The 22,156-nt window shown below is 47.9% G+C and overlaps 1 protein-coding gene and 1 long non-coding RNA gene across 3 annotated transcripts in view; one reads left to right on the forward strand and one right to left on the reverse strand.

Moving 5' to 3' along the window:
• Positions 1 to 13,566, reverse strand: part of GFOD1 (Gfo/Idh/MocA-like oxidoreductase domain containing 1) — a 101,809-nt gene extending 88,243 nt beyond the window's left edge. The window contains exon 1 of one of the 2 annotated variants that reach the window (XM_067752024.1): positions 12,616 to 13,566. In XM_067752024.1, coding sequence (XP_067608125.1) covers positions 12,616 to 12,868 — 253 coding nt within the window. In that variant the 5' untranslated portion in view covers positions 12,869 to 13,566. Of the gene's footprint in view, positions 1 to 12,013; positions 12,176 to 12,615 lie in introns of those variants that run through there. The other variant, XM_067752025.1, reaches the window with a different exon arrangement.
• A 47-nt stretch (positions 13,567 to 13,613) lies between these two features.
• On the forward strand, positions 13,614 to 14,739 carry LOC137231569 (uncharacterized). Its single transcript, XR_010946659.1, has 2 exons — positions 13,614 to 14,164; positions 14,569 to 14,739. It is a non-coding gene; the product is annotated as an uncharacterized lncRNA (long non-coding RNA).
• The last annotated feature ends 7,417 nt before the right edge of the window (positions 14,740 to 22,156 follow it).

A 22,156-nucleotide genomic window follows, 5' to 3' on the forward strand; every position in this document is an offset into this window, starting at 1 on the left:
GACTTGAAGGGGAAAAAAAGCAATAATAATTACCAAAATAGTAATTACCTATTCGCTGAGGCTTCGCGCTTGAGTGCCTGTATAGCCTCTCCCCTCGCGGGAACGGAGGACGGAGGGAGCGGCGAGAGGAGGAATTGAGTGAGAACGTTCATTTCGCCCAGAGCTGCAGAGTGTTGGCCGTGGAGAGGAGAGGGAGGCAGTATTCTCCCCCATGCCCAGGCCCCAGAACCGGCAGGAAGTGTTCTCTTGGGTTCTCTCGGGATTAAGGGGCCTGAATCTAGTCCCTTCCCCCACTACCCCCAGGTGCAGACTCTACGTCCTTTGGGCTCTACATCGGCCAAAAGCAAGGAAAACCTCAGGGGGTTGCTGAGAGGCTAAGGAAGCGTCTCTAGCGAGAGAAGCTGCATTCCTGGCCTGGCATCACTCAGCCTCATCTGTGCCACCTGCTACCCAAAGCCCCTGGGAGGACCCCAAGGTGGGGCATAGTGTCACTTATCTGGTTGCACACTCCCGACAGTGAAAGGGGATTTTAGGAGGCTTTCCACAGCACTTCTCCTTCTTATTATAAGTCCTTACTAATAAATAGGGAAAGTGGTACCTACACGTCATTAAACATCCACTAATTACTTATGAGACTTCAATAACCCACACTATGGACTCCCCAACATCCCAATCCTGGAAAAAAAAGGAAACACACCCAAAAGTTTGGATTTCTCAAAACTCCCTGTTTACATCAAGCATCAATGGCTGCTTTGTTCACAGCCGAATCCCCAGTCTAGGGATGAGGGCTGTCCAATAAAGTTTCTACAATGATGGAAACGTTCTATGCTGCGGCCTCCAATATGGTAGCCTCCAGCTAGCCACATGTGGTTTTCGAGCGCTTGAAATGTGGCTAGGGCAACTGAGGACCCGGATTCTTTATTTTATTTAGTTTTAATTTATGTAAATGCATACAGCCATGTAGGGTGAGTCACTACTGTATTGCAAAGCATAGATCCAGAGAGTGCCTGGTATACAGCTGGTGCTCAATGAAGATTTGTTCAAGGGAAGAATGAATGGACAGTAGCTCACCATAATGTCCTGATTAAGCAGGATGCCCATGTTTTTTGAGCACTCACTTTAAACAAATTCCTGTTTATGTCTACAACCTTCTGAGTTAGGTATGTTTATTATTTCTGTTTTACACATAAAGAAGCAGAGGCTCAGAAGAGTTAAGTGGAGAACTGCCAGCCACGTAGAAAGTGGCAAGGAAGGACTCAACGCCAGGCCATATGCAGGATGGGGCAGCCTCTTAAAACTAGTCAACTTTTCCCCTGATGACAGAAGCATCTGGATACCTCACTTTACTTTCTACAGATGACACCAAATTCAACATTTTTTTTGGAAACCTGGAAAAGGAAAGAACTTTTTCTTATGAAATACAGCAATGGCTATGCAGAGTGTCAAGGGTGGGGATCTTCTGAGAGCCTAGCCAGCGCGCTCACCTAGCAAGGCCCTGTTAACTGACTCTGGGTCCCAAGCCAAGAACTAACTACACATGCCATCACTGGGGCCGTTCCCTAAAACCATCGCCCACGCAGCAGACTCCTCTGCCGTGGCTTCCTGGTCATCACCTCCACAAGTTCTCACCTCCTAATGCTGCCAAGCATGTCCACCTCTCATGCACTGAGTGTCCTTCTCCAAGGAGAGTCCTTCATCCCTTCTCACACGGTGACTCACAGCCCCAGCCCGCCTTGCCCCTTGGACCACAAGGGCCTCGACCGTGTAACAGAAAGACGCCCACCATCCGACACAGCACAAAACCAGAAACCGAGCACGACCTGTAGTGGTCGACTACAGGAAACATAATTTTTCCTGAGTGCTGCTACAGAGCCAGGTGGTTCCCTGAAGAGGACTTTACATCACAGAGGCTTCTACAACTCCCTTTCAGTTATTTAAATCCGACCCGCTGGTCCCATATGAGCCCCACCTCCTCCAAAGGTTCTTCCCAAACCCTTCAGCCCTCAGGAATTCCTCTGTCCTCAGCTCTGAGGCAACATCCATTATCTGCAAGGGACCCAGGCTGCCTGAGGGGATGGGCGCTGGGGACCAGTGTGGCCTTTTCTCACAGGCGATGTGCATTTTAGCTCTAACCTCAAACTCCTCCCTCATCAAAACAAAAGCTCATCAATGAACCTGGGCCAGCCCTTCTAGAGAACAACATGGCAATACTTCACCCCCTGTCAGAGGAAGCCCCTTCCAAGTCTCACTCTGTTGCATCTCCCATTCCATCCACACAGAACTTTTTTTTTTTTTTTCTTTTGCAGTACGCGGGCCTCTCACTGTTGTGGCCTCTCCTGCTGCGGAGCACAGGCTCCGGACGCGCAGGCTCAGCGGCCATGGCTCACGGGCCCAGCCGCTCCGCGGCATGTGGGATCTTCCCGGACCGGGGCACGAACCCATGTCCCCTGCATCAGCAGGCGGACTCTCAACCACTGCGCCCCCAGGGAAACCCCATACAGCACTTTTTATGAAGAGAATTCTGTTCAAACATTTTCTCTACTTTTCCTCTTTGTTGTAGCACCCTTTACAGACTGGCACTGTCAGGCTGCCCGGGTAGCCAACCCTTAATCCAATACTGATATTTTGGGGTTACTCAACTGCCTTAAGCAAACACTTCCTGCCATTGCAGTATAACGATTCATACTGTACTTAATCACATGTTTTGTTGCACTGCTGTGTGCTTGTGTACGCTTATCTTCTCTCAAGAACAAAGGCCATATCTTTAAAGAACATTAAAGAAAAATAAATGAAAAAAAAAAAGAGAGAGAAACACTCTCCAGACACTGGACAAAATAAGTAACTGTAACTGAAAGGTCCTAGAGCACTTCTGAAAATCTTCAAATTGGGAATGTCCCTCAAAGGGTGTTCTGTATCTCATCAGGGCCCAGGGCAATACGGGAGCGATAGTGTCAGCATCCGTTCACATGATTGTCTCGCTCTCTTAAATAGTGAACCATTCCAATGAATATTTGGCAAAGCTAATTTCACTTGGGATGGAGAATTAGTTCAGCTGTATCTAGTTCCAAAATCAAAAATAGAGAGAAGTCTTTCAAAGCCCCCAGAAACCTACCCCTAACTTAACAACATAACAAAATCGTAAAACCATTGCTACTAACTCAATAACAAGATGACAAACAACCCCATTTAAAAATGGTCAAGAGATTTGAATAGACATTTCACCAAGGAAGATATATGACTGGCTAATAAGCACATGAAAAGGTGCCCGACATTATTAGTCATTAGGAAATGCAAATCAAAATCATCATGAGATACCCCTATGCACTATCTATAATGGCTATAAGCAGGAAGACTGACAGGATCAAGTGTGGGTGATGATGTAGAGAAATTAGAATTCCCTACCTAGCAAGCAGGAATACGAAGTGGGATGGCTGCTTTGGAAAAGTCGGGCAGTTTCTTAAAAAATTAAATATACATACCATATAACCCATCAGTTTCACTCCTAGATATCTGTTCAAAAGAAATGAAAACACGGGTCTACCAAGACTTGTATGCAAATGTTCACAGCAGCATTATTCACAATAGCTAAAAACTGGAAACAATACAAATACCCATTGAATGGTGAACGGTTAAACAAAATGTGTTCCGTCCATACAATGGAATATCACTTGGCAATAAAAAAAAGAATAAACTTCTGATACATGCAACAACACAGGCTAACATCGAAAACATGCTAGGTGAAAGAAGCCAGACTTAAAAGACTACATATCGTATGACTCCATTTATACAAAATTGCTAGGAAAGGCAAAATGTTAGAAACAGAAAGCAGGTCAGTGCTTGCCTGGGGCTACGAGTGAGCGCAGGAATTGTCCAAAAACAAGCATGAGGAAACTTTTGGAGATGTTGGAAGTATTCTAAACCTTTTTGTGATGACAGTTTCACAATCATATACGTTTACTGAAAATCATGAGATCACTTCCAGTGGGTGACTTTAAGACATATAAATCATATCTCAGTGAAGCTGGGGTTTTCGTTTGTTTTTCTAAAAAGCAATGCTAAAGCTGCAACTTAATCTGGGGCTTCAAAGCTCCAGTTTCAGTTTATGGATATTACGCTAACGACAAGAGCATCTCAATAGCCTAAGGGCTATTATCGCTGGAAACTGGAAATTGAAAACAGTTCATATCATTTTAATGTAAAGTCATTTTTCCACGTTTTTTTCATACTCATTAACAATTCTCAAGGAAAGTCTAAACCCCAAGGCATCCCAGACTTGCCCAAACCTGACTGATAAACTCCCCCAAAGCCCTGTTGACAGGTGTAGAACCATCAGGGCGAGGGGTCAGCGTGGCTCTCAGTGGTGCGTGTGGCCAAGTCTCTTCCCAACATTCCCTTTGGCTTGAGTCTGAAATAAAAAGAACCCTCCACCCCCAAGGTCTTCTGGCTTAGAGAACGATGTTCAGTGAGTGCTCTCCTAGGGGCCCACACCCATCAGCTGAGCTCCCCAGAGCTGCTTCTCCACCAACAAGTCTCTCCAAGCCCACGTCTGTGTGACACGTCTGCTGGGTGTCTCATGGCCCAGCTCGCCTGGCCAGGTGGCATTGATCCAGCCACAATCTGTACTCATCAGGATTCCCCAGAGAAACAGAACCAATAGGATATGTATACATGGGGGGGGTTTACTTTTAAGGAATTGGCTCATGCCATGATGGGGCTCATGCCATGATGGGGCTCATGCCATGATGGGGATTGGCACTTTGCAGGACAGGCCAGCAGGCTGGAGACCCGGGAAGAGCTGATGTCGCAGTTCCCAGCAGGAAAGCAGCCTGAAGCAGAAATCCTTCTTCCTCCGGGACCTCAGTCTTTCCTGGCTCCTTAGAGGTCCTAAGCTAATACTTGAACTCAAAGGGTCTCTGTCTCCTGGTGGTCCTCTGCTGGCACATGCCACACGGGAGGTGGCACTCAATAAGGCTTGCAAACCTACAGACGACCATTAAACTCCATGGAGTGGGTCACGTTTACCTGCTCTCCCATCACCGACTTTCAACATATGCACACCCTACATTTAATAATCCTAACAAGGTTGGCATCATCTCATCATGACATATATTTTTCTCTCTGCCGTTTTACTACGGTCATTAGAAGAGCAGCAAAATGCCAAATGTGTATTTCACAAAGCAGGTAAAGAACCTACGTAATTAAGAAATGTCTACATCTGTAAAGTCTTCACCCAAGTCTATGTTCTCATAATCAGCACCTTTGTGGAGTGTGGCCCAGCTCAGAATGACCACTCAATGCCTCCACCTCCACTGCCCTCCAGGAGAGTGGTCCTCCACATTGCGAGCTAATCTCCAAAAAGACTGAGCCAGGAGATAGCATCAGGCACAAGCAGGGACACCTGGGTGGGGAGCAAGGTGAGGACTGCACTTTTCAGGTGGCTGAACTGGTAATATTTCTGTTTGGGAGCTACATGTGGACAGTGTTCTGCCCATCACACGAGCCCAGGAAGCAGAGGAGTCTGCTCGAAAGACGGATGGGTGATGAAGGCGACACATGGAGAGAAGCAGAGCACAAAATGGTAAAATTCCAGGAGTTCATGGTTTCCAGGAACCTACTGAGACCCAGCTACATCCCTGCCCCGAGTTCCATGAGACAGCCCTGCATCCTTCCCACGGTGACGATAAAGCTTCCCAGGAGGATGGTGAGTTCCTGGTAACACCATCGGCACTTTCTAGATCACGTATCTGTGAAGCAAGGACTAGATTTTCAGCCAAGACAGCACCTGAAGTTGGCTTATGCATATTTCCTTTTTAAAATAAAAAAACGTTTAACTGTATTTTCTGAGTCTAGCAGAAAGGAATCGTCTCATGAGAAAAATGAGGGAAAATAAATCTTCAGAAGCACCGTTTGGAATAGGCTAAATCACTGACCACAGTGAGAAGAAAGAGAACTAACGTTTATTGAGTCTATGCAGACAGCTAAGGGGGGGCCATGGACTAGGTCCTTATCTACCCCCCTCATTTTAATTGTCATATCAACTCTATATGATAGTATCTTTAGCTCCATTTTATTGATGAAAAAAATGAGGCTCAGGAAGGACATTACCTCTTCCCAAAGCCACACAGTGCCACACTGCCAAGTTTTCCCAGTTAGTTTTGTGTATCACCACATCTTAAATCATGATGCTCTTTGCTGGACCATGATTTCCCTGAATCAAAATATAGAACGAATTGCCTGTATATTACGTTCTCAGCGAAACCCTAAAAACATGCTATTTACTTTCACTTTGGTTGTTGTTCTTTCCCAGTTTCAGGTATCAAAATGTCCAACTTCTTCATCTGGCTTCTCCCTGCTCCAATATAAACTTCTGCAGAACTGTACGTTTGCAAAGCCAGATACCATCAACAAAATAATCACTCACCCGAGCCTAATTTCAATTAGATAAAATGAGGCTGGTGATGCTTGACTTTTCCTCACAGTAAATAGAGTCATTTCTGTCATTTACATAATGCCCCAGAGCTTCCTCAACTCTAAACCAAATCAGTAGAGCGAAATCATTTCTCTCCACGTTCAGGGGCGGAAACTTGGAGAAAAATGCAATCACATTTACTCGTCTTCAGACAGGCATAGATAGAGAACAGACTTGAAGGAAGAACAGGAAATGCAGGGTTTGCTGGAGTTTCAGATGGTGACTGTCAAGTCCAAATACACAATTTCATTATCTGCAGCCCTATCTCTGCTAGTGTGGCAACCATGACCAGTGCGGCCCCGTTTCCTTCCCGCTCTCTCAGGCCTGTCCCAGCAGCCCTTCTCAACCTTGAGCAATTTGCTGACACTGTGAAGTAGGGCAGAAAAGGACATAGCGCTCCCAGTCTGCGGCTAATGATGCCAAACAAGTTGGGGCAAGACCAGTGTGCAGCAAGGTCAGGGCTCAATGAAACTCTGCAGCCTTATTCACTATCCCCAAAGCGCCATCCATCCCCCAGAGAGACTTTCCCCAGGGAGCCTGCACTACTATCTCCAAAAACCAGGGCAGGGACCATGAAAACAGACGTCGCCACATGACACACAAAGGCAACAGGTGTTTTAACACAGCTCCCCTGCCAGGTGAACGACTCAAGGCCGTGGATGTCTTCTTTTCCCAAAGGCAGAGAGCCATCACGCCTCTGTGTCTGGCTGTGGCAGCATCCAAACCACCTGGGAGCTGGATGGAAATTCTGAATCTCAGGTCCCATCCTGGAATCTGCATTTTGACAAGATCCCCAGGTAATGCAACCGCAAATTAAAGTTTGAGAGGTACTGTGCTATTGCATGCAGGACAAAAACGTTCTGTATTGATCGACACATCCTCTTGATAAGCCAAACATTCGTTCATTCGATGAAAAGCATTCGTTTGGCGTTCAAGAAACATTTACAGTGTGCCTATGAGGTGACTCAGTGCCTGGCACTGTCTAGGGGAGATAAGGCAACTGGGTGAGCCAAGCAGACAAAGGCTCTACCCCCTCAAAGAACTTACATTCTATCTGGGGAGACAAATAACAAAGAGAAGAACAAGCAAACAAATGAAAGAGATTACCGCCAACTGTGATAAAGAGTTCACGTAGTCATTCTACGAGCACACTGGCGTGTGCAAAATGACATCTGCTCTCGATTATTCATTACAAGTTGCAAAAGGTTGGAAACAGGAGAAAATACTTGCAAATGAATCAACGGACAAAGGATTCATCTCCAAAATATATAAACAGCTCATGCAGCTCAATATTAAAAAAAACAAACAACCAAGTCAAAAAATGGGCAGAAGACCTAAACAGACATTTCTCCAAAGAAGACATACAGATGGCCAAGAGGCACAGGAAAAGCTGCTCAACATCACTAATTATTAGAGAAATGCAAATCAAAACTACAATGAGGTATCACCTCACACCAGTTAGAATGGGCATCATCAGAATATCTACAAACAACAAATGCTAGAGAGGGTGTGGAGAAAAGGGGACCCTCTTACACTGTTGGTGGGAAAGTAAATTGATACAGCCACTATGGAGAACAGTATGGAGGTTCCTTAAAAAACTAAAAATAGAATTACCTTACGACCCAGCAATCCCACTACTGGGCATATACCCTGAGAAGACCATAATTCAAAAAGACACCTGCATCCCAATGTTCATTGCAGCACTATTTACAATAGCCAGGACATGGAAGCAACCTAAATGCCCATCAACAGATGAATGGATAAAGAAGATGTGGTACATATATACAATGGAATATTACTCAGCCATAAAAAGGAACAAAATCGGGTCATTTGTAGAGACGTGGATGGACCTAGAGGCTGTCGTACAGAGTGAAGTGAGTCAGAAAGAGAGAAACAAATACCGTATATTAACACATATATGTGGACTCTAGAAAAATGGTACAGATGAACTGGTTTGCAAGGCAGAAATAGAGACACGGATGTAGAGAACAAATGTATGGACACCAAGCGGGGAAAGGGGGAGGGGACGTGGTGGGATGAACTGGGAGATTAGGATTGACATATATACACTAATATGTATAAAATAGATAATAAGAGCCTGCTGTATAAAAAAATAAAATAAAACAAAAACAAGTTTGGAAACAACCTAAATGTTGAATAATAGGGAACTGCTTAAGTAAACTTTGGTTTATCCCATACAGTGGAATACTACGCAGCCAGAAACAGGAGCGAGAATACTTTTACCTTCTGAGTTTTAAATATACATCTATGTGTATATATACACAAATTTTCAAGATCATATTGTTGCATGGTGAAAGCAAAGTATATAACAGTGAGTATAAGATGTTACTAATTGTGTGAAAAATATTTTTCAAATTCTCGACACACATATTCACCAGTCCATACTTAGAAAAGTCATCAAAAGGAGACAACAAAACTTATAACCGTGATTGCCTCCAGTTGAAGGATGGGGCTGGGGAACACCTCCTCTTCACTGTGTACTATTTCAAGTGTGTTAGAGCACTTGAAACTTGTACCACATGAACCTATGACCTATTGATAATAACTAAATAAAAGCTACTTTTTAAGCAAATGCATTAAAGTAAGTGCAAGAAAAGGTGGAGGCACGCAGTGCTGAGCCTACAGAAGGGTATGGGTGGGGGGCGGGATGGAGGAAGGGGAAGGATTCCGGGAGGAGATACCACTGGGGCTGAGGCTGGATGAACAGGCATCCACCACACACACGAGGCAGAAGGGTATTCCTGACAGAGGCAGGGACACATGAAGGAACAAGGGCCTTTCCGGGAAACACCTGCAGTTTGGTTTAGCTGAAGCGCGTGGGGTTCCAGAACCACCAGCAGGACAGGAGGCTGGGCAGGCTCGTCAGGGGCCAGGTCTTGCCTGTCATGCCGAGAAGCTGGGGCTTTGCCTAGAAGTGATGAAATGGGGGAGCAGTAACGTGATCAGGTCTGCAGTTCTTCAAAATAATTCTGGCAGCAGAGTGGAAGGTGGACAGAGGCAAGGGTGGCGAGGGGCAGACTGCAGCCTAATTCAGATGCAGTCAGGGCCTAGCTCCTTCTACGGAGGAAGCAATGATGCAGAAGAGGGAACAGATACAAGAGGGACGGGGGGTTGGCATCAACCAGATTTGGGAACTGATTCCGTGAGTGGGGTAGACACACAACAAAGGATCCCTCCAACCATCTCACCTGGGCTGCCACTCTCTGACAGAAGTAAGTGCAAAAGGAGCAAGTTTAGGGGATGGGAGAGGAAGCAATGACTTGGGGGGAGACACATGTCCTTGAGCAACTCAACTCCAGCCTCATCTGTAAGATGGGGCAAACAGCTACCTTCGAGGATTATTTTAGTCAAGAAATGAAACATTTCATATAGAGCACTTACCACGTTGCACACAGTAGGTACATAAGAAGAGGCAGCCTGGATGCTGCAGAGATTATACGTTGCAGAAACGTCTCTCCAACAGAGAAATGCCTAGTTCGCTTAGGAAGGGACTTCAAGGAAATTTTTAGAAATCAAAGGAGGATGTTGTGATTCAACTGACTGCAAGTTTTATGCCTCCATACTGGTCGCAGCCCCTCACCTCGACAGGCCCATGACCAGTAATGGATCCAGGGCCACAGATCTCTCACCACTGCCGGGCAAGCAACTCAAAGGAGGACAGGACGACAAGGCCAGGACTAGTCAAGGTTGGCTTGTTTCAACATTAGGCAACCACTGATATCTACAAACCTCCAACGGCCAGACCGGCCCAATAACTGTTTGGGGGTTTTTCACTTCCTGTGTCGTATGTGTTGAACCTCTAACTGTGACAGCACACAGCACGCCAAGATGACCGCCCCACCGGGTACTCGCAGGTACAATGGGAAGAAGAGCCACGTCTGGGGATTTTCCACTGAAGATGAAGCCCTGGGACAAGCCTACGGTCCAGCCACATGTAAACCCAAAGCCTCCGCGTTTCCTACAAGCAGAGACTACCTGAGAATCAGGTAGTCTGATCACCTGTGAAATCAGGAATTAAAAGAAAAGTAAAAAGCCCAAGACTTAGCACGAAAATATAAACAAACCCCTATTCCTCAGTCATGATGATTAAACCAAGGCTATTTCTTACGCCTGACACTTGGTTTTGAAAAGGTAACCCACCTCAGTCTTGTCAAAGAAAAAAAAATAATCATAGGGGTTTTTGAAAATAAGAACAGAAGAAGTATCCAGTAATGTATAATTTGTGCCACTTCCCAAAGCCAGAGCCCCCAAATGCTTTCATGGCTAAAGTACCAGAGATGGTCAGAAAACAGGAACATCCCTGCTTCCCAAATTGTCAGCCTCCAGAAGACATGCTCTAGGGCTGCTCTGCGGGTCTGACCTGGAGGGCTGTGCTGGGGTGGGGATGGGAGGGGGAGGGCGGTGAGGGGGGGGATGTGACAACAAGGTCTTTCTGATGTGATAGGTCGTAAGCCCTCTAGCAGAGACGGGGCTCTAGATGGACCCATCTTACATGAATTGCCCTCCTAGATTTATGCTATAAGATGGTGATCATTTACTGAATATGTACAGATCCACTGTGAGCACAGACGTAAGCTACCCAACGTATATATTCGATCAAACAGAAAAGAAATATTGGCCAGAACCTAATGACATTCCATTCAAGGCCAAAGAAAACAGGCAACAAAGGTCAGAAGCTTAATAAAATTAACATGAAAACGGACAGCCTTGGACGGTCTCATTAGGAATCTTCAGATGTCCCATCCGAGTCAACAACAGAATGGAATGGCCTGATGAAAGTGGTTTTCTAGGGAGAAAGAGTTCTACATTCTGGTCATAATTCTCGGAAGATAGAATTAAAATATATGTACATGTCACCTACCCTAAATCCATGCCTGTTTTTAAAAATAAAACATTCTTTCCAAGATTGCATAAATTACCCTTGGTTTCTGTTCCTTCCCAGTTCTTGCCTTCTAACTCTTTTGCCTTCTAAGCTTTGTCTCTTTCCTGGCCAACAAAAAATTCCAACTTTCAAGGGTGGGCAATAACATTTTCTCGGGACCTAAGGAGTGAGCAGCCTTCCTGGTTCGTGTGAGGACTGCTGATGGACAAAAAAACATGCACTTCTTCCTCTGGGCACGGCAGGGACTCTGATACTCTGCCCTGAGATGGTCCAGTCAGCCTGGGTTAGGTGGGGGAACCCGACGGTGAAGGCTGGTAAGCTCACCCCCAACCTGCCTGTCACCAGGCCTAGGAACTACTCCAGCGGGGAATTAAGGTGGGACTATTGCATGCTTCCACGTGAAACTGGCAGCATGGGGCCTTTCCCCACACAAAGCATCCGTGCCTCTGGAACTACTGCGCTCATCCCCTAAAATTCTAAGATCCTACTCCAAATCTGCGCGGAAGACAATTCTCGAGCTGCCGCACTCGAAAGTTAACTCCCTCTGCTTTTATCAAATTAGTCTTTACTAACCTATGACCACCACCACCCGCCACGAAGACGTCCTAATAGATCCCCCGCTCCCATCCAACCACTCTCACCATCCTTGCTTTCAGCGAAGAGGAAATAATTCCAGCTAACTGTCACATCTCTATAATCTCCCACTAAACTAACTCCCAGCAGGAAGAAAGAAACTATCCTAGCAGGGCGCCACAGCTGCTGACTGTCAGGCAGTCGATCGCCCCCAGGAAAACCCGAGACACGTGTGGGCCCTTTATTCCGGCGTTCCAGGGCGCGCACTCGGCTCTCGCAGGCGCGCACGCACGCACGCACACACTCGGGCACTGCACACTCAGCCGGCGACTTAGTTTTGTCTCCCTCAGAGCAGCCCGTCCCCAACCTTAAGAATTTCCTCAGCCTGGTCGACTTCCCCGGAACACACGCGCCTCCTGCAGCCTGGGCGCCACGCGCGTGTGAAAGCGCGCCCGGGTGGTGCCAGAAGGGAGAAGGGAAGCGTAGGTGTGGGGAAGGCCAGGGATAAGGAAGGAGAAAGCTCCGAGTGGGATATGGGATCTCAGGTGCCCGGGTCGGCGTAGATGCCATGTAAGCTTCCGGGATGAAGAGAGGGCAAGAGGAGAAAAGAAGCAGGGGATGAAAGGAGCGAGGCTGGGGATGGGGTGGCGGAGGGGGAGGGGTCGCTCACCCAAGGTCTTGACTGCGATCTGCCTGGTGAGGGGCGGCGGCAGGTTGATGCACACCAAGTCCACGTCCTGATGCAGCAGCACCTCGTCAATGCGGCTGGTGTAGAAGGGGACGCTCATCTCCTTGGCCAGCTCCTCCGCTTCCTCCTGCGTGCGGCCCCAGAGCGCCTTCACCGCGAAGCCCTCGTCTTTCAGCAGCGGGATGATGACACGGGCCGTGAGGCTGGTGCCGAACACGCCCACCCCGGGAAGCATGGCTGCTCCGGCCCGCCTGGTTCTGCTTTCAGCTCGGATCTCCGGTCGAACACGCGCACGCACAGCCCTCTAGCCAGTCCCGCAGCCGGCTCGCCGCGGTGCGCCAGCCGCCGTGCACCGGGCCAGGCGCCCGGGTGCCCAGAGCGCACCGAGCCGCAGGCGGAGCAGGCTCGGCCGCCTCAGTACGGTGACTGCTGCAGTGTCCGCCACGCGGGGCTCCAGTCCTTCCCGGAGGCAGCGGCAGGGACCCCCCGAGGCGCGCCTGCGGCCCCGAAGCCCCGCGGAGCCCGGGCTCAGGCGGCGTCCCCGCCACAGCGCGGGCCGGCTGCGTGCGCCCCGCCGAGGTCGCTCCATGGCCGGCTCATCCCCGCGCCCGTGCCGCCGCAGCCGGGACCGGCTCTCCCCCGCGTCGTTTCCGCAGCCTGCGAGTCGCACGCAGGAGCCTCGACACACTGCCACAGACCGGACCGGCCGGGCTGCGGGGGTCCCCTTCCTCCCCGCCCGCTGCTCCGAATGAAATGCACTGGCGACCAGCAGGAGGCCGGCTAAGCTGGAGGCTCGGAGGGCGCCGGGCGTGGATATGGAGCTGCAGCGCGGCGGCGGCGGCGGCGGCCACGACCTGGGGCCAGCCTTCTCATTCTGCTGCCATGTTCGCTCGCCGCGCGGCTCGGGCGGCCTCGGCCCGGGGGCAGGCTAGGGCTCCGGGATCCCGCGGGAGGGCGGAGTTGGCGAGTTTGGCTGTCAGCGGCCGGGGGTTCCTGCCCCGCCCCCGCCGCAGCGCCGCGCGCCATTGGCCGCCGCGCACCGCCCCCGCCCCCGCCGCCGCGGGCTCGGGGTGCGCGCTGCGCCCGGGCCCAGAACACGCCCGGCTCCTTCCCCGCCCTAGCTAGCTCGCCTCCTGGCCTTCGCGTCTTCCCTTTCTTCGCTGTCCACCACCTCCTTCTTCCCCTCGCCTCATTCCAAGCCCCGCCCCAAACAAGCCAATACCTCTATCGAGTCAGGGCGCGCCCTAATAGGCTAGTCATCTGTGCCTTGCAAGAGAGTAGCGGGCGCCCGGGCCCAGAGAAGGCCGGGGCACGCGGCCAGGTGTGAGCAGCGGGTAATTACCACCTCCGCTCCGAGAGCGTTTCCTCCGTGCCGGGCATCACGCTAAAGAAGCTTTCCTTGCATTCTCCCTTATTCCTCGCATTCTCCCTTATTCCTCGCACCAACCTTAAGGTTATAGGAAACCCATATAACCGATGATGTAACTGAGTCCTGGGAAGGTTCAGGGACTTGCGCATGGTCGCGTAACAGGTAAGCAACAGGCCTGGGATCGGAATCCAGGCTCCAGAGTTTGGGTGACAAGCGGGGGAGTTCTCCCCTCTCCTTCTAAGAGAGCCTCCAATCGTGCGCCACCCTCTCCGGCCGCGCACGCACCGTCCAGCCGCCTTCACACCAGACGGTGTTGTCTTGCTAAGCTCTCCTTCCCCGGGAGGTCGGCACGCGCCTAGACTTTGCTGTGCTGGGCGGCCCCAGTGGCGTAGGGGTCACCGAAGCGGCTGCGGCACGTGTGTGTCACGTCTGGGTTTGGAGACGGAGGGGTCGCTGGGCCAGAAGCCAAGCCAGCCTCTGGCCTCGGGCTTTGGTTCCTTCGCTGCCCCTTTCCGCGGCCTCCACTATCCTGTTCCCCCACCTCAACCCTCTGCTCCCTTCCTCAGCCCTGGCGGAAGAGCTGCCGGGCCAGGCCGAGGCTCGCCCAGCGCCCCTGGAGCGGTGGGAACTCTGTGCACGTCTGGGTTCCTGCCATATCATCGGCACCTCTCATCCTGCCTGCCTGGCTCGTAGTAAGCGCTCAATAAATATTTGCTAAATAAATGAATGAATGTTCACTGAATGCCTGTTTTGCCCCCACTTGGTGGTAGGAGGGGTGACTCACGCTGAAAGGCAGGGGACCTGGCCTCTAGTCCAAAGTCTCTGGAGATGTCAGACGTCCTGTCATGAGCATCTCTCGTCTTCAGCACTCAGCTCAATGTGGCACACGTCGGCCTGAACACAAGAGTGAAAAGTGTGATACTTGGAAGCTTTTAAAACAACAAAAGTAAACAAATGGGACCTAATGAAACTTAAAAGCTTTTGCACAGCAAAGGCAACCATAAACAAGACGAAAAGACAATCCTCAGAATGGGAGAAAATATTTGCAATGAAGCAACTGACAAAGGATTAATCTCCAATTACAAGCAGCTCATGCAGCTCCATATCAAAAAATGAACAACCCAATCCAGAAATGGGCAGAAGACCTACATAGACACTTCTCCAAAGAGGACATACAGACTGCCAACAAACACATGAAAGGATGCTCAACATCACTAATCATTAGAGAAATGCAAATCAAAACTACAATGAGGTATCACCTCACACCAGTCAGAATGGCCATCATCAAAAAATCTACAAACAGTAAATGCTGGAGAGGGTGTGGAGAAAAGGGAACCCTCTTGCACTGTTGGTGGGAACGTACATTGATACAGCCACTATGGAGAACAGTATGGAGGTTCCTTAAAAAACTAAAAATAGAACTACTATATGACCCAGCAATCCCACTACTGGGCATATACCCTGAGAAAACCATAATTCAAAATGAGTCATGTACCACAATATTCACTGAAGCACTGTTTACAATAGCCAGGACATGGAAGCAACCTAAGTGTCCACTGACAGATGAATAGATAAAGAAGATGTGGCACATATATACAATGGAATATTAGCCATAAAAAGAAACGAAATTGAGTTATTTGTAGTGAGGTGGATGGACCTAGAGTCTGTCATACAGAGTGAAGTAAATCAGAAAGAGAAAAACAAATACCGTATGCTAACACATATATATGGAATCTAAAAAAACAAAAACAAAAATGGTTCTGAAGAACCTAGGGGCAGGACAGGAATAAAGACGCAGATGTAGAGAATGGACTTGAGGACACGGGGAGGGGAAGGGTAAGCTAGAACGAAGTGAGAGAGTGGCGTGGACATATATACACTACCAGATGTAAAATAGATAGCTAGTGGGAAGCAGCCGCATAGCACAGGGAGATCAGCTCGGTGCTTTGTGACCACCTAGAGGGGTGGCATAGGGAGGGTGGGAGGGAGATTGCAAGAGGGAGGAGATATGGGGATATATGTATACATATAGCTGATTCACGTTGTTACACAGCAGAAACTAACACACCACTGTAAAGCAATTATACTCCAATAAAGATGTTAAAAAAATACAAATACAAATAAATAAAATAAAACAACTTGTAACAGCTGGCAATGAGGTGGGGCGTGTGGAGAGAGCAGGTTACCAAAAAAGCATGTGTATAACAGTACAGGGATGAGGCTGACCTCAGGGCCTTAGAAGAAAGGCACAGAGGACACAGTGCTGGGGTGGCTGAGACAGAAGGGGTGTTGCCATCAATACCGACAGCCTTCTTTAGAGCAGAGGTTTTCGAAGAACTGAGGCAGGAACGCCCACAGGGGCAGGGGTGCAGGCAATGAAGTTAGACAAGAGGCACCTTCTCAGTACCCAGAGGCCAGGTCACATGTCAATGATGGTACCGCTTACATGGAGCAGAGGATGTAGAATGTGGCATTGGGGCTGGAAGCAGAGCTGGAGCATGTGGGGTTGACTCCTGGCTGTGGTACTTACTAGCTGTAGGCTCTTAAGCAAATTACTTCACTTCTGGGCCAGTTTCATCCGTAAAATTGGAGGAATAGTGGCGTATACCGCCAAGGATTTGGGAGGAGTATATGAGTTAGTTTTATAAAGTCCTTAGTATGGTGTCTGGCACATAGTCAGCTCTACATAAATGTTAAATAATTATGGAGACTGGGTCTGTTACCAACATCATTCCCTGATGGGAGAGACAATTGTACAAGGGCAGCAACATCTAGACACTAAGAGGAAGTTGTTTCTGTTCTTTTAAAGGGAACTCTATCCCTAACTGCAGTGTGAATAAAAATAAACCTTCCATCTACATAATATGAAAAGAAAATGATCACATTTAATTCACATAAGAAACGCATAAAATAAACATGATCCCCATTTCACAGAAGGTAAAACTGAATCCTGGCAGCAACTCAAGCTTACAGGTCTAAAACAGAACGCTTCATTTCCAACCCATCTCCCAAACCATTGCTCCCTCGATTATCCCCATCTCAACAAATGGTACCACCAACCCACCAGTTGGCCCAAAACCTTGGAAACATTCAGGACTCCCCTCTCTCTTATACACCCTACAACCAAGCATCAGCAGGTCCTGTCTGCCCTGCTTTCACAGTACATCCGGAGTTTGACTGCTTCGCTGCCGTGGTGGGGAGCCCGAGTCACCATCATCACTACCTGGACCACAGCATCCGTCTTCTCACCGCTCTACCTGCTTCCACTCTTGGTCACCATAGTGTGTATTCTCCACTCACATCACAGTGATCTTTTAAAAGGCAAGTCAGATCCTGTCCCACCAGGCTTGACACCTACCAGTGTCAAAGGCCTCAGGATGGCCTGAAGAGCTCTACCTGACCTACCCACCCCACCCCTGCCTTGTGTATGTCCTACCACTTTCCTCCCCCCACCCCACCTACCAGCACACTGGCCTCCTCACGACGCACTATACAGACTGAGCCTGGGCCTTTGAACTCACTGTTTCCTCTGCCCACTCCCACCACCACCCCCTCACGTATCCACGTGGCCCATTCACTTTACTCAGGCCTCTGCTCAGATGTCCCCTCCTCAGGTCTCCTTGCCTGACCATCCTATCTAAAATGACCTCTGACCACATTTCATCCCTTTGTCTGGCTTTATTTTTCTTTATAGCTCCTCTCACCGCCTCACATTGTATTAGATACCTGTTTATCTATTTATCATCCATTTGCCTCAATAAACTATAAACTTATTGAGATCAGAAGTTTGTGTGTCTTGTTCATTGCTGAATCCCCAGTGCCTGAAATTGTATCTGGCACCTGCTAGATGATATACATTTGTTGGACAAATGTTTATACATTCTTCTAATAACCATGTACTATTATGAGGATTGTATAAGTTAATATTTATGAACTCCTTAGAACTGTGCCACATGCCACATAACGGTTTAGGCCCTGGAAAAGTAAGGTTGAGGACAGCAGAGCCCTTGCCCCTGGTGGCCTGTTGACTGGGGACATGAATTACGATGGCAATACGGCAACTCAGGCCAAGTAGGGGCCTGCAGGGGATGATCTGGGAGCAGAGAAAGGCTTTGAAATCAGAATGGGAAGCCTTTGAAGGCTTTCAGAGAGAGGAGTGAGCTGGACCCAGGCTTTGAAAAGCCTTGCTGGAGTTAGCTAGAAGAAAGAGGGGAGGGAGGCTGAAAACAAGCTAACTCAAGGTGGGAGGGTCTGTGTGAAGGAGGCCAGGATGTGATGGGGAATCACTGAGAGACTTAAAGCAGACAGTGCACTATCAGATTGGCATTTTAGAACCATCGCTCAGGCTCTGTTATGGAGGATGGATTGCACCCATCACAGCCGCAAGGAGACCACTGCAGTAACCCGAGCGTGAAGGAAGGAGACTGAGCAAAGGCGGCAGGCAGGGGACTGAGGATGTGGGCACAGGTGCCTGTGATAAAACAGGGCACTTTGGGCTTCCCTGGTGGCGCAGTGGTTGAGAGTCTGCCTGCCGATGCAGGGGACACGGGTTCGTGCCCCGGTCCGGGAAGATCCCACATGCCGCGGAGCGGCTGGGCCCGTGAGCCATGGCCGCTGAGCCTGCGCATCCGGAGCCTGTGCTCCGCAACGGGAGAGGCCACAACGGTGAGAGGCCCGCGTACCGCAAAAAAAAAAAAACAAACAAAACAGGGCACTTTGTGCTACTGCAAGAGGATGAAATCTCCGGGGCCTCCGGCCCCGGGAGTTGGGGCAACTTCCCAGCCTGGGGCTAACAGAGAAGCTGGGTGGACATTTGTTTCTCACCGGCTCGGCAGGACTTGCTTGATCAGCGCTGAGCTGGGGAGGATTACACATCAATTCTGAGCTTCTGATAACACAGACCTCTGAACCATAGCGCTTATACACACGATACCCTCCGACACATCTTACGGTTATTCCTCACGTTCTGCCTGTGAAACCTCCTTTAACCTGGATCCTGAATCCCAGCACAACCTGACATTTTGATATTTTAAAACAGTTCTGAAAATAGGCCTAGAATTTTCTTTCCCCTCAATCCATGGATTAGCTGCCAACCTCTACTGTTTGCATTTGGGTGAAGATTTCAGGCCCTATTTTAATTTCAGATAATTGTCATGTGACTCCCTAAAAAACATTGTAAACCTTCTTTTAGAAATGAAAAGAGAAAGGATTTATTTTTTATTCACAGCCCTAGCATGATGATGAAATGGAATTTTTCTCATATTAATTTAGCTTTAATGATAATTTAAAATATTTTTCATTATAAAAGTCACTTATACATATTACAGAAATTTCAGAAAACAAGATGACTCCTACCTTAATCTCTCTATCATTACATAGCTGCTGTAAATAACTTGGTTTATTTGCTTCCACAATTTTGGAACTATTTTAATGAAAACGAGAAAGTCTTGCTATTTAGATTTGTTTATTCCTCTGATATAGAGTAGAAACAGGCTTTGGATATTTTTAGGTGAGTGTCCATAAATACCCAATATCCTTATAAATCTTAGCATTTGTGGAATGAAATCCGTTTGCTCTTTGTAGAAATAGAGCTTTGCCAAGTTGAAAAACTAGCATAGTTATGACTGCCGAAGATTCTAGAGCAATTCTACTAAACAGTTCTAATATGCATCATGCTGAAATTTATACCCAAATTTGTTTCCATCAGTCGAGTTTTTTTAAAGTACCTATTTATCATTATACTTTCAATTCTGGGTTTTTGTTGTTGTTAATAGCTACCATTTATTGGGTGCTGCTATACATGAGGCAGAAGCTAAGCACGTTTATGCTTTTACTCCTCAGAGCTTTTTCAGGTAAGTACAATTATCCCCATTATTCCAAATAAAGAAACTGCTACGTAAAAAATGTGCGATACCACGGCCCCTATTTTGCCCTGACAGTGGGGCACTTGGCCCTCTAGAGAAGATGGAGACAGACACACACTTGCCTTTCTCTTCTTTGTCCCCTTCCCCTAACAAAGGACAACTGACCCCCAGAGGAGGGCTTCACTAGAGCTGCCATCCAGGTCAGGAGAGAGGTGCCCCGCTGTGCCGCTGCTCCCAGGGAACAGGGGCAGGGACAGTACTGCCCACTGTCATCCCCAGGACGTCCGCAGTAGCCTCCTAACAGCACTGACCCTTACACTCGACACCTCTGATCTGTAAGTAATCAGAGAGAACTTTGCAAAGCATGTCACTGACTTGTTTCAAACCCTCTGCTGCTTTCCTCCTGCCCTTGCAGCACAATCTAAACCCCTCTATGTGTCCCGGGAGGCTCTCTGCTCTGTCCCTCCCCTCCGTGTCTGATACCACTCGCTCTCCAGCTGAGTGTCAGTCACACTCGCCTCCTCTTGATTCTGCATTCTTGCCTGGTTCTCTCCTGCCTTAAGACCTTTGCACTTTCTGTTCCCTCTGCTGTCAGTGCGGCTCCTTGGCCCTCCATTCACCTGCTGGCTTATTCTCAGCCTTTTGGACTCAACTCACATGTGGCATCCTCCCCACTGCAATGATGGTAGATTCTTTCCAACCCGCTTTGGGCTGCTTTCCAACACCGCCCTTCTTAATTCCATTCAGCCATGTACACAATCTTCTGGAGTTTGCTTCCTTGACCACTGCCTGTCTCTCCTGGCTGGAATATCAGCTCTTTGCACCCAAAACTCTTGTTGGCCTCATTTATTGCTATATTTCCATGGCCTAAAACAGTACTTGGTACCTTACTGATACATAATAAATCTTTGTTGAATAATTAATCACACAGTAAAATGTTCTAATACCACACAATGGCATGGAAAAATGATTATAGCATAATGTTATATTTAAAAAGCCAAGAAGACAACACTGCATATATATATTATTGCAACTCTATTTTTTTAATTGGGGTAAAATATTCATAAAATTTTCCATTTTCATAATCTTACTGTACAGTTCAATGGCATTAAGTCCATTCGCATTGTTGTGCATTCAACTACATATTTTTTCACCATCTTTATTGGAGTGTAATTGCTTTACAATGTCGTGTTAGTTTCTGCTGTATAACAAGGTCAATCAGCTACACGCATACATATATCCCCATATCCCCTCCCTCTTGCGTCGCCCTCCCGCCCTCCCTATCCCACCCCTCTAGGTGGTCACAAAGCACGGAGCTGATCTCCCTGTGCTATGCGGCTGCTTCCCACTAGCTATCTATTTTACATTTGGTAGTGTATATATGTCCATGCCACTCTCTCACTTCGTCCCAGCTTACCCTTCCCTCCCCGCGTGTCCCCCGTGTCTGCGTCTTTATTCCTGTCCCACCCCTAGGTTCATCAGAACCATTTTATTCTTTTGGATTCCATATATATGATGAACTACATATTTTTAAGAAGAAATAACCTACGAAATAAAAACTGCTTCTTTCTACATGACTGTATTTTCCTTTTTTTCTTACATTTGAAATAAAGGAAAAAAAAACATGTAAAGGTATAAATGAACTAACAGCTCTGGTCCCATGCTCAGAAATTTCTTTCATCTCCAGGTCCAACTCTGAGTAAATGAACTCGTAGAGGCAGGGAGCCTAAATACGTCTAGCTAGTTACCAGTCCTCTGAAATACAAAAAGAATAGTTGACTCAACTAGGTGGTTTAACGACAGATCTCTTATGTGTTGCTCGCCAGGCCAAGAGAAACTCAGATGCCCTTTAGCACCACCACCAAACCTGTGGCTCTCGGAGGGTGGAAATGGGTTTAAAGTAAGTACGCAGGTGCTTGGGCATCGCAAGGTTAAGTGGAAAATACAGAACTTTTCTTCTTGATGTGTGAAAATCCTCAGGGCACTTAGCCTCTTCAGGCCCATGATTCTCTGGAATAATGCTTTTCTGTGTAACTTTCGGCTACTTCTGTCAGCATGTGAAGGCATGGGGGCAGATGGTAGAATTGCTCCATAAATAAACAAAGTATGTAGGGTGCTTTTATCGGACAGATCAATAAGTACATAGGAAAACTCTTAAGCATCCCAAATCATTAACACACTGCTTACATACACAGATTAGCACACTAGAAGAGTAACCCTTGTAACAGTCTGGCAGAAAGTAAATACTACTGGGGAGAGAATGATGTGGCCTTTGCAATTCAGATTTTAG

The sequence above is a fragment of the Pseudorca crassidens genome, chromosome 10 (assembly GCF_039906515.1).
Source record: "Pseudorca crassidens isolate mPseCra1 chromosome 10, mPseCra1.hap1, whole genome shotgun sequence".
NCBI lineage: Eukaryota > Metazoa > Chordata > Mammalia > Artiodactyla > Delphinidae > Pseudorca > Pseudorca crassidens.